General features: G+C 42.6%; 1 protein-coding gene across 1 annotated transcript in view; it reads right to left on the reverse strand.

Annotated features, from left to right (window-relative positions):
* Positions 1-12,601, reverse strand: part of uba7 (ubiquitin-like modifier activating enzyme 7) — a 32,432-nt gene that overhangs the window by 13,182 nt on the left and 6,649 nt on the right. Inside the window, exons 16-21 of the mRNA XM_056388297.1 lie at positions 11,616-11,826; positions 9,472-9,546; positions 8,267-8,468; positions 8,089-8,180; positions 5,820-5,912; positions 4,613-4,804 (exon numbers count right to left, since the gene is read on the reverse strand). Coding sequence (XP_056244272.1) covers positions 4,613-4,804; positions 5,820-5,912; positions 8,089-8,180; positions 8,267-8,468; positions 9,472-9,546; positions 11,616-11,826 — 865 coding nt within the window. The remainder of the gene's footprint in view (positions 1-4,612; positions 4,805-5,819; positions 5,913-8,088; positions 8,181-8,266; positions 8,469-9,471; positions 9,547-11,615; positions 11,827-12,601) is intronic.

Genomic DNA, 12,601 nt, shown 5'->3' on the forward strand with positions numbered 1-12,601 from the left:
CACAGATTACTCATTATCCCGTGAGCACTATTCATGTCTGGGTTTTGAGTTACAAACAGCACAATGCAGCTCCATGCAGGAGCTCCCGGAGGAGTACTGAGGGCCTTGGATCATGTTCACCCTGTTTCTTTACCGGCACAGTCCAAGGAAACAACACAGATTTAACCACATGCAAGGTAAATCTCCCCCTTTGTTGTTCCCCTGAACCTCTCTAAGTCATTCCCTGTTATTTGTGTGACAGATGTGTGACCTTAAATTACATAAGTGCTCTAATCACAAATGAAGTAGCTGCAGGTTTTGCTGTCTACATGTAAACCAATATATAACCGACTCTGAACGAAGCACTCGTCTGCAAAAGTGCCAACAGTGTTGCTTCTTCCTAATTTATGAATGTACATGAAGGCAACAAGATGTCGAGTCGGCTTTTTTTCCTGATGATGTTGTGAATGAAAAGTTATTAGAAACAGAGTCTAGAGCAGATGAACACAAAATCCCTGCCTCCTCCTGGTGCTCTGCAGACCATACAGCAAGATCACCTAGTGCTCTCTGGGAAATCTGGTTTCAATACATTGCTTCCTGTGAAGGCAGGAAATAGCCGTCATGTCTGCGAGCAATTAACAAAGAACCAGTGTGAGCATCGACTTTGGAGTGGCTTCCTTGACATCAGGAGCCTCGCCTCCAACACTGCTAATTCAATTAGAGGCTGAAAGGGCAAGTTGGGGAAGAGGGGCACCAAGGGAGCGTGAAAGGGCAAAAAGTTAAGGCCAGGGTGTGGAGGATGTGTGCACAGACATGGAAGAGGGAGTACTTCCATGGAACACAACGAGCAGGCAGCTTAGCAGACAAGTAAAGACAGCCTACAGCGGGAGTATTGGGCAAGCTGCTGGAGGGGTTGAGGATGGAGCTATTTAATACCCAGCTGAAACATATCCTCCTCTGTCCTGGCCTTGGTGATGTTTTTCTGTGTTTTACTGTGGCTGCAGCTCAGTTACAGCTGCAGGAGCACAATGCTCATTAATCTTTGCTGCCTCTTGAAACATCCTTTAATGTCTTCTGAGGATTTGTTTTCTGCAATAACATGACTGTCTGCACTGTCTAAAAATTCTGAGCTGAACTTAGCCCTACTTACTGTGCAGCCTCTATCAAACCACTCACTGTACTGTCCAACAACAAAGAGTGCAGCTAAAAGTTTCAAATCAAATACACTCACATAATCTCACACGTACCCAGCAGGGATGGAGCAACATTAGCATCCATTTGGAAGTGTATTCTCAGGCTCACAACAACTGTAAATCCCAAAATCCCCTGTACTTTTAGCTCTGGTCTCCGAGCCGAAATATCTGGTTCTTTAGCTACTAAATGATTCACAATGTTTGTCCAACCAGTCGCTAACTTTTCGTAAAAATTACTGCGGAAAACAAGGCTAATAAGAACGAGTGCAAACCGAAACAAGTGGTTGTAAAGTTGTAAAACCAAAACAATGAGCTGAGAGACGCTAAAATGCTTTATATAGCTGTCGAACTGAAGTGATAATTCTCTGTGGGTTAATCATTATAACAAACCCTTTTTCAGCTTACAACTGCATGGTCTAAATAGTAGTATCATGAGAATGTTTGCCATGCTGCATTTCACAGTGATTCTAGATCAGCTGGAAAGTCTCAACGGTTAGAACATAAATATTTATATTTAGTATATGATGACAGCAGTGACAAGTAAGGTGGCAACAGCAGAGTAGGATATTCTAGTTTCTGACGTCTGTGCAGATTTTGTGCAAAGTATTTCTAGCCATTTAAGAGATTTTCATTTCTGGGAGCTTGCCAAACTTGTCCCCCCTTTAATGGAATGTGCCTTAAAAAAAACTGAAAAACATAAACACAGGGAAATGATACTTGAGAGTCGCAGTGTTGAGCAGACAACGACAACCTCCAGTTTGTTTACATATTTCTGCCTCCATACGGATGATAGTAGCAGCAGGGCAAAGCAAGAGGAACTTCCTATTATGGGAAACAGCTTCGTTAAAGCAACAGTTTTTGGAAAAGGTTTGGTATGGTGGGAGAACGAGCAGTCATTTATTTTTGTTATACTGTAGAGTGTAAAACATTTATGTAGCTAACATCTAAAACACCTTTTCCAAAAGGCTTCAATCAAAACATTCATCTCACTAACATATTTTCTGGCACAGTGCAGGTTAGATGACGTCGGCTGCCAAACATCTGGTAATGCTGTGATGTGGTAAACTTTTGGACGAACACTGGGTGGGCCACCAGTGTTACCACTGAGCTGTGAGTGTTGTTACTTGATATTAATGAACTGAGACTGATCTCATGAGGGGAGAGGCCTAAGTCATTGCAAAAGTAAGCTGAGCTCTTGATACTGCATGTCTGATCAGTGATATTTAACAGCTGCACGTCTGCATTTGCTTCAAAAGCTGTGTGATGAAACCTTCATATTAACGGGCATGTTGCTTTCGTTTCTGCTTTTATTGCTGCGGGCTCTTACTTGCTATTACGCCCTTAATTTTCCTTTCCCAATTATTAACTCATATCAGAGTATTGAAAAGTGGCAGCCCTACATAACAGGGCTCAAAATTATATGAAGGATTATAAACAACACTTCTTTATAGTTTTTCAACCTTATATTGTCCCTTCCTTTGGTGAAATAATGTCTAGACCACAGGTCAAACACCTTTGGAGCAAAAGACAAGCATATATATTTAAAATATCAATAAGCATCACACAGGAAGCTGCAGACAACCTTTGTCTCTGGACTGGAATATGACTGCATGCTGCATGTCCTGCTGCATGCTGCAATCGGAGGACAAACTATGTAATTGGTGACATTTTTTCTCAATTATCATAATATAATAGCCAACATATATGCAGAGTTGGCACAATAATACTGGCCTGGCCTTTTATGGGTTGGGCAGTTTGGAATCACTTCAATGTAGATATTCAGGATATTTACTCTATCAAATAACATACATTTGTGAGATCATGTTAACTGCAAAAAGTGATGCTATTTGATTCTTAACTCTGCGTTACCATCTTTTTGCTATGTGTTCTCACAATGAAAAAGTGGGTCATGCATTAAATAGAAAAAGGGGGAATATGTTTGAGACAAGATGATCAATCACTGCAGTGAGCAGATTTTTCCTCTGAAACCTTTTCTTTGGCAGACATTAGAGCATCTCCCACTCAAATGCTACAAGGTTTGGCAGCCAACCACCTCCCTCTCTGTGAGCAAACGTACCCCGCATGTGTGTTCCTCGCTCTCCAAGATTTGTCCCTAACTCTCAAAAACACTGACCCGGGGCCTCCTCAGCCGAGCCATTTTCCCTCTGCTGGTGTCCCATCTCTGCTGTGTCTCCACCGCTGAATGGCACAAAGCTTAAACGCTGATGCTGCAACACTATAAGCCTCACTGAAAAAGCCTGGGTCTGGAAAATCTAATGTCTGCCCATCCCTCTGACTAAATGATTCAACACTCGAATATAAAACCCTCCGGCCGGGATGATGTCAGGAACTCTGCCTCCGTGACTGCAATCACTCACTGCGCGATATTGTGTTCAGGCCAGTGAATTTCAGAAGCCATTTTTTAGAAAAAATTATAAAATCACTGTATGTGCAAACACATTGACCTGACCAAGTTTACAGACAACGACTGTGAGAACACCAGGGTCTTTGTACATAAGAGAGAGGGCATGTCTGGATCTTCAGGACTGCACTGAAAGTCACAGCTGCCTCTGTCATCACAGCAGCCTTTTATGCAGCTGCAGCATTTTTGCCTGTAACCAAAGCTGAAACCAGACCTACACTGTCTCAGAGCCCCCTGTCACTGCACCCTCACGTCCCGTGGGACAGGGTTACCCCACACGCTGACCCCCATTGACCCCTGTCTGTCAGAGGTTCGGTGCCCCGAGTGAGAAAGCTGGGGAGGGCAACTCCACTGTCTGATTCCCCACAGAGGTGAGATATCGAGGGAAAAGCAGTCAGGCCTGTAAGAGGGCAGCAAAATTATTTGACTGGACATCCTCTCAGATTTGACCTGTGACCCCAGGAGTCGTGTTTATGTTTTAAAGCTATAGAGCATAATGAACTTAGTGTGACCTTATAAAACCTGACATCAAACATTAGGGTTGATCTGATCCTGAAAGGACTCTGTCTTAAGAGAATGAGCTTCTTTATTTTTGCTTTGAACTACAGTTACTTTGAATTCACTTAATTTGTGCAAACACAGAAGCAGACATGGATCTGTTTGTGCCTTACCTGCACTGAAATACCCTGAGGATTATACTCAGAGCTAGCTAAAGACTTGGCTCATATGCTAGAGACTGACAGTTAGCAGTGGTCTGTTACTCTGAGAGCACTGATTCATGACTTAATGCTCTCCAGCAAGTGAGGAAAGACATAAATCTACAAAGGACTCAACAGATTTATCCCCAAAGTAGACGGGCTTAAATTATAAATGCATATACAGTAGGAGTCTGTCAGGCTGTATAAAGTGCCTTATACTCAGGTCCTGTTGGTGACTGACTGCTTCATAGATCCCTAAACCCCCCACAATCCCTAAGCATAACTAGAAGAGGCTGTGGGCGTACAGAGCTTTTACTCACCTCGAAGCTGGGGGGCCGGGACGGCTGGGATAGAACAAAGTGCGCGACAGCCAGGTTGATGAAAGCTGTGCGGTAAGAGCTGATGTTCTCGTGACCCAGCACCAGTTTATACAACTCCACGCACATCAGGCCTGCCACTGCAGCTGTTGTGGTAGCTATGGCAGGGATGATCCTTCCAGCAATGCGCTTACTCTGTGCAGGAGACAAAGAGAAGTTTACTTTTAAAATGCACTGTAGGTAATGAAGAAGACAAGAATTCAACATTATCTTTTATTGAGCTGAAATAAAATCCTACTGGGATGATCGGTAGAAAGTAACTAAGATCATATTCTCAAGTACTTTTAAGGTACTTACACAGTATTTCCATTTGATATTAAGTATTGTTTCAACTCCACTACAATTTTACTCCACTGCTTTTATTCTACAGCTATAGTTACTTTGAAGTTCCAGGTTTTAATTGCAAAGCATATGATCAGCTTTTAAAGTACAAGGCATTGTTATAAATAAAACTACTCAACAGTATGTCAAGTAGCAAACAATATAAAACTGATGGGGGTTATAGTGAGTACTTTTATCTTTGATACTCTTAGTGCATTTTTCAGCCTTTGTGCTTTTGCTTGAGTAAAAATGTGAATGCAGGGTATTTCTTTTGAGGTATTGCTACTTGAAGTTGGTAAATTAATATCTGAATATTTTTTCTGACGCTGCAAAAATTCCTAACAAATTGTGATGGAAAAAGCATTTATGTGAACAGGGCTAAATGGTAAGGGTACAACATTATTCCCAAACAAGACACAACACGTGGTCTCTGTATGATTACACAAGGGTAACCCTCTTTTGTCCCCTCTCGCTCAGCTCAGGTACCCATCCCCCCACCCTCCGTCTTTCTCGGCTGTGTGTGTCTGCAGCAGCGGTTGCTACAAGGCCCGGCTCAGGTGTCACCTCCCAGGCGACAGGTAAAGTGCTGTGATTAGTTGTGCTCCCGGAACAATAGGTGAGCGGGCTGTTTCTGTGGCTTCAGGGCAGGTGTGTGCAGCACCAACTAAAAACATATCCCCAAGGGAGGGGGAGCAGTCTGCGGTATTTTTTTCGAATCTATACCGTCTCTGACCTCAACTTCATCCCTCTGATTTTCCTGTATATATTTTTTTTGTCACCCTTCAAAGAGATTTTATCATTAGACGATGCATATAGTGAAAATGTTGACCTGGAGGTAATCGGCTGCAGGGATGTCGTAGTTCTCTGCCCTCAGATTAGAAGCAGCAACAATGTAGTCCATGTGGAAGTTACTGTCGTCATCCTGTGCCAGGGGAGATGTTAACCATGTGTCAGTCATTCATATATAACACAAGAGCAATACACATCTACAGTTCTGTGTAAACTTAAAGGCAGATACACCTAATTAGAAAATTAAAAACTAAAGAACATTAGTTTAATAAGAGGTTTGAAACTCTACATTCAGCACTAACTACATTACTGAACAAAATGCAGAGAGGCATGAGAGCATCCATGTCCACGCCAAGTGATATTCCCACTGATGCGGTTCTGAAGCTTTGAAGGCTTTGTTGTTGTGTCCCTTTAATCACTCTAATACCTGACTTTGTCACCCCATCAGAATGCAGTGGAAATCAGATTTCTGTTGTGATCGACGTGGACAGTGAGGTCATGCCTCTGCTGCTGCGGCCCTACAAAGGCAAGGAAGGCGACTGTCACTCAGGGATGGCTTTAGGGATTGTGAGGAAGCTCCAAGCGGGCAACCTGATGCCTCTGAAACCCTCCTACACACATTCCATCTATCCACAGCATGACCTGGGCACGTAGGGATAAAAATGAAGAGGAGGGGGAGAGCAGTAGTACGGGGATCTCATTCTTATTCAAGATGACATTCGATAGGTTCCTGACTGACCTCATACACCTTCATTACTGCTTCACCTGAGTCACTGAATGCTTTACCAGAATTTAATTCGGGGCTGACTGAAAGTCACTTTCCAAAGCCTCTCAAAGTCAAAGCGCTCACTTCTGCAGTTACAGCAGCTATATCCTTTCTGTGATGCTTGTAGCTCTTTGTTGAACCTGGAGCTCCCCACACCTGCAGTAAAGATTTTCTCCTGTAAACTAGTCTTCATCATGATACAAGCAACTGCCTCCTAGCCACTGCTTCTTGTGACCACTTCCATATAAAGGTCTCCAAGAGGATTCATTGCCCCCAAACTCCATGTAGATAAAGAAAAATCTTATTAAGGGGTGAGAAATTTAATCATTTCAAATTTTCTGAGATTTCCATGGTGGACAATACATGTCCTAAAAACAGTCTTGAAAATGGACATAATTGGGCACTAACGGGGACACCTCATAGCACAACACGTATTCTTTTTTTTAAGAAGGATTCATTCTGCTGAATCTTGCTGATGAAGCCTGTGCCAAAGTGTTGCAAAGGAACTCTATCCAGCTTCTAAACTTCACATTCACATGGTTCCATACAGAGCAACAGACTAACGTTTAAATTTCTTTGGTTATAGTAAGCCGTTACAGACAGTGGAGCGAAAGGAGAAAGGTGCAACGAGCGTCCCGGACTGTACTATAACCTGTGATGTTGCGGTTCACGGCCCGCGACTCTCTTGCTTGTGACTAATGTGTCTTGAGAGTTTGCTTGTCTTTTCTACAGGTGTTTTGTGGCCATGTTTGAAGAATAAGGAGAGTTGAGGACGCTATACACAAGAGATTACTTTCTTGCAAATAAATCAGTCTTGTTCAAGGTATGACTGAGTGTTGGGACAACCGAAACAACTGTTTAGGAGATCATATTTGGAAAATTGGTTAAAGAAATGTGTCTAGCCTGTGGTCTCAGATTCATTCTTTACTCCATGTACCCGGCCACAGATACTTCAATTGCCAACCAAACGCTAAACCTGATTTAAAGTCCAGGCACAGAGTGATGACTTGTTGAGAGGTGGTGTGACAGAGTGTGAGGAGACACTGTGATGGTGGGTAGATTCACAATGGACGTGTTATAGGGGGAAATCTGCCTTCAGGGTTCAGAGTGGGCCACTTCAAAGACTTGCGTCGACACAGTCGAAGGGAGTATGTCTTTTTCCCAAGTTGTTAAGTGCACTGCATTTCACCAAAAGTGTGCTAATGCAGCTCTTACATAGGCCCATAGAGATGAATCTGTTCTGTGTGAGCTGTTCTCTTTTTGCTATTTTTGCAAACAGGATGCACAGTTCTAAAATACACATCTCAGCTCCAGGCGTTAAAACAGTGAGCACAGAATACAAGCAAGATCTGTGTGGTGGGTGTGTTGGGGAACAGCTCAGATTCGGGTCACCGAGGACCCAACGATGGAGGGGGGGAAAAAAAGACATATTCTGAAAGCGCCTATAGATTTGAGTGTAGCTCCCCTGCTAAGCCTCAGCCGCCTCTCTGTCTGCGGCTTCTGCAGTGTGTGCAGCAGAGGTGTCCCTGCCCTCCTGCCCTACCTTCTCAAAATCGATGGGGTACATCCGCATGGCTGGGCTTTTCAGAGATGTTGAGGCCAATTTTCCTTTCAACTCCTCAAGTTGAGCTTTTTCTGGCGCAAAGACACAGAGATAGTAAATAAATGCCCTGGAAGTAAGGTGAAGTAACAGACGATAAAAGCGAGTTAAAATAACTCACCTGCGTCATCGCTTCCCTTTTCTTTGTCCTCCTTCATCTCCTTGTCAGTCACATGAATCTTCACAGAGGAGCTGGGAGTGAAAGTTGGTACAGCGACTGTCTCTAAGATTGTTCTGATGGAAGCACCGTCCCTTGTCCCTTTGATCCCGTAGATTTGCCCATACAGATTAGCTGCTGCCACCACATACCCCATATGGGTAGTCTAAAAAACACAAGATCAAAATACAAACAGTTAAGACGGAATACACTTTCCACAATGAAACAGACACATACTAAATATCGTATCGGTCAGGAGGGTGTTTATTTTACATGCATTGGAAAGACAAAGTTATAGATACATTGTGAACAATACTGAACAGACAAAATAAAAATGGTTGATTTAAATTGACCCAGTACTAAGTCCTTATAGCAGACCTGCCTGCAGCGTGAAACGGTAGAGGGGGAAAAAAAGGGAGAGGGGCAGAGAGATATTAAGGTGGTGCATTAATGGCAAATTACTTCCGTGAAACAATAGGAAGCTGTAACAAATGCTGTTTCAATCCCTTTCACTCTCCGTCTTAACACACACACACGCACATTTACTGTGTCTTACTGCAGTTTCTGCTGCGACTACAAGTAGGAAGTACTGTAGGAATTGCTTTTGGTTCTTTTTGAATATTCTGTGTATGTATTTATTAAGATGACATTTCCCAAGTAAATTCCACACACATAAATTGGTTTCAAATAAATCTTTTTTGCAATTCATATTACCAATACCGCACCGGTGCAATGGTCAAAAAGGTACCTGCATTTGTAACACTGTCTATCAATGATGACGATTAACAGACAGAGGAAAGCAGTATATTACTTCAGAGTTTTTGAGAGGCAATCCAACACTACCGATCGCCAGTTTCTCGCTGCAAGCAGTGCACCATTACAACCTTCTGAGTTACAGCATCATCAGCTTAATATCAGCTCATTACCTCGTTTATTACTTAATGTCAGAGCATTGTTAGTGAGATTATTATCTGCCTTTCATTGTCCATATGCAGTTAAAGTTGCATTCACGGCTCAGATAAGAATCCAGTGTATGGTCACAGTGAGGAAGAACTACTAGCAGACCAGATAAAGAAGGAATGTGATTGATCATCACCAAATACTTTGGCATTTTTCAGTCACTCCTGTGCCCTGCTTTAGGGTAAGGAATTGGACCAGACACTACTCACATTGTTAGGGTCAAAGGTCAGCGGGTGAGGGCATCTCTTCGATCCAGACCAAAAGGGTAGCCCAGTGGGGGTCACCTAAAGAGAAGCAGAAGAAAATCCTCACAATGATCAACAGCTGTAAAAAAAATCATACTCAAACACAAGAGTCACCTTTACTCTGATATAGTATAGTTCAGCGTAATGAGCCAGTGACAAAAGCGATGTGATCTATGTCCTTGATATAAAAGGGCCGATATTATAATCCAAACATAAACACTTTTATTTGACAGGAGTGTCACATCATATTCAATGCATGGCTGCCACAGCATGTCAATAACATCCCCACTCTTTTGTGTTGTGGCACGGCAGGAGGCCTGCACATTTCCCCATAGCACAGCCAGACTAATATTGTTATCAGCTGTGTGTTGACTACACAATTTGTATGTCTGATAAAGGAACAAAGGGGCTGAGAGCTTTGATGTTGCCAAATGGTCCATATGTTGGGAAAGAGAGAGTTTCCTACTGGTGGTGCCAGTCTTCACTCTAGGGGAGTTTTCTATAGCAGCCAAAAGGCGTCAATAACTCCTTTTCACAGTCAGGCTTCAGATGGCCTGCGGGCAACATAGGGCAGCAACAATGGTTTTGTCCTTAAAAAGGTTGATTAGGAGTTTTTGATACCCTCTATCTGAAGTCTGCAGATAGAGGGTATCATATGCTGTAGAGACTGTAGAGCCCTTCAAGGCAAATTTGTAATTATGAGCAATATGAAGAAAAGTTACTTGACTTTTGTCACCTTTTTTTTTCATAATTAATTAATCATTAAGTCTATAAAACATCATAAATAATTAAACAATATCATCACAAGTCATGATAGCCAAAATGTTGTCATAAAAACCACTGGTATTAAATTTACATTCGTATGAAATAATTAAAAACAGCAAATCTTCCTTCATTTCACTGATTTACTAGTTGTAGTCCATTTCATTAGCAGGCAATGAGCAGATACAGCAGATACACTGCATGCACAAACATTATCTGTTTGCATTAAAAAATAAATGAGGCCTTTAATCTCTCATGTCATTTTAGCTAAATCCATATTTTACACTGGCCAATCCCTCAGTCAGTTTTTCTTTCTCCGACATAGACTTGAGCCTTGTGTGCAGATTCTGATCAGTGTAGGCTACATAATGTCTTCCTTTAAATCCAGCCGTTGTTCTATGTGTCAAACGCTATGTAAACACACATGCAGAACCACGCTCACTTCTGTGTGGGGGCTCACGCCAACCAAAGTAGCTGTTACATCAAATGTGTGGCCATCTGTCACGCTTGTGTACCGGTATCTGTGACAGTTAACTGACATTAGCTGCCTTATCATAGTTCCTCAGAAAGTCTGTGGTCAAAATTTGACGTTCCAAGAGCACAATGAAACTAAGGGTATTAAGGTAACTAGGACAAGAGTTTTCCTTTCTTTCTTTGTGCTAATTGTAAGGGACACATTTTACCGTCATAATAATACCAAAAGTTGTGTTTTTATCAATAGTTGTACAGAGGATTTAGTTCCCTGCTATAAACATTTAAATAGATGTGACTGGAAGAAAAAGATATTTGCTCAGAGGGATTTCTACAACCCTGGAGGGACGCATACTGAGGGTAGGAACGGCCAGTTTCTGGACTGGGACTGGGGTTACTTGGGGTCTGTTTGGGATGATATTGAGCTGTAGCCCCCGCCCCTCCCCACTAGATGTGACAGCAACATATGACATCACTGTCTGCATGCTTCAACAGATTACAAATCCTCAGAGCTGCTCAGAGATATTTATCAGCACTGGCTTTAAGTGGCTCAGATTTCAAGCAAGGTAACCAGTGGTCTCTGAGGCTGGGGAAATACGCTGCATTACTGAAACTTTGATTGGCATTCCTTATGTGCTAATGCCACATTGCAGTGTGAAACCAATTTGAATGCAAAGACATTACACAGACACACACACACACACACATACACACACACACACAGGCACACAGACACACACACACAGGCACACAGACACACACACACAGGCACACAGACACACAACAGTGCCCCTTTGTGTCTGTAAACATTAATTACAGCCTTTCTATACTTGACTTTAGGGAGAGTTGATACTTTTCCTCGAGTGCGATTTCACCTGTTGGGGAGGAAAACAGTGCAGAAGCTGGCGGATATCGTTGTTATAAAGAGTCTCCCATCTGCAACGTGCCCAGCTCACACAGTCTTCCCAGTTGGTTGGACGTTTTCCTCCAGCCATCATGACCTCCAGGCTGCCCCACACCCCCCCAAGAACCTCCAAGGCCTCAGCGTCTCCATGGCCGAGAGTCTTCTCTACGAACCCTTCATCCCTTCAGGAAAAAGTGCAGAAATTCCTTTTGATTTAATGACAGAGATACAGTATAGTATAATAGGACAGGGCAAGTATCATTTACATATCTAGTTGTAATATACAGTCTTGAGGTCTAACTTGTGATTTGTAGCACTATCTGGCTAATAGTTTAAAAATTGGGAAAGTCCGCATGGAAAAACATTTGGTTGTGTCAAGTACAGGCAAGAATGACTAAACAAGTCTTTGTGAATTAGGGTGTAGCCCATGACTCAGACGGAATTTCTCTGATGTTTGGCAGTGAATTCAAGGAGGGAAAGTGAGGTGTGTTGTAAGTTTGTAGTTCGCCGGTCAGTACAATCCTATACCCACAAGCCTGGACAGTTCTTGCGCCACGATCGCGTGCCAACTCACAGTACACGGCATAGCACTGCGGAAAAAAAAACGGATCTGCCTCCTCTGCGTGTTGTTACACACCGAAACGGGTCTAAACAGGAACATTTAGAGTCATAGTTCTGCATTGAGCTGCAAGAGTGGAAGAAAGACACAACAAAACGTGACTGTTCCCTTCCATAACCTCATTAACCATGACTTCCAATTTACTGGACTGTGATACATAGCTGACCTGCCTCATGAAAATGTCCAGAAAGTTTTTTTTCCATGACTGTACAATAGTCTGGCTACAGAACACTACAGTATGGAGTAATAGAGTATTCCTAAACACATAATACTTATTCTTATTATTATTATTTCTTCTTTCTAAAAACTTTATTGGCTGTGTGAACTAACAAGCACAG

Source organism: Seriola aureovittata, chromosome 2 (assembly GCF_021018895.1).
Source record: "Seriola aureovittata isolate HTS-2021-v1 ecotype China chromosome 2, ASM2101889v1, whole genome shotgun sequence".
Classification (NCBI taxonomy): Eukaryota; Metazoa; Chordata; class Actinopteri; order Carangiformes; family Carangidae; genus Seriola; species Seriola aureovittata.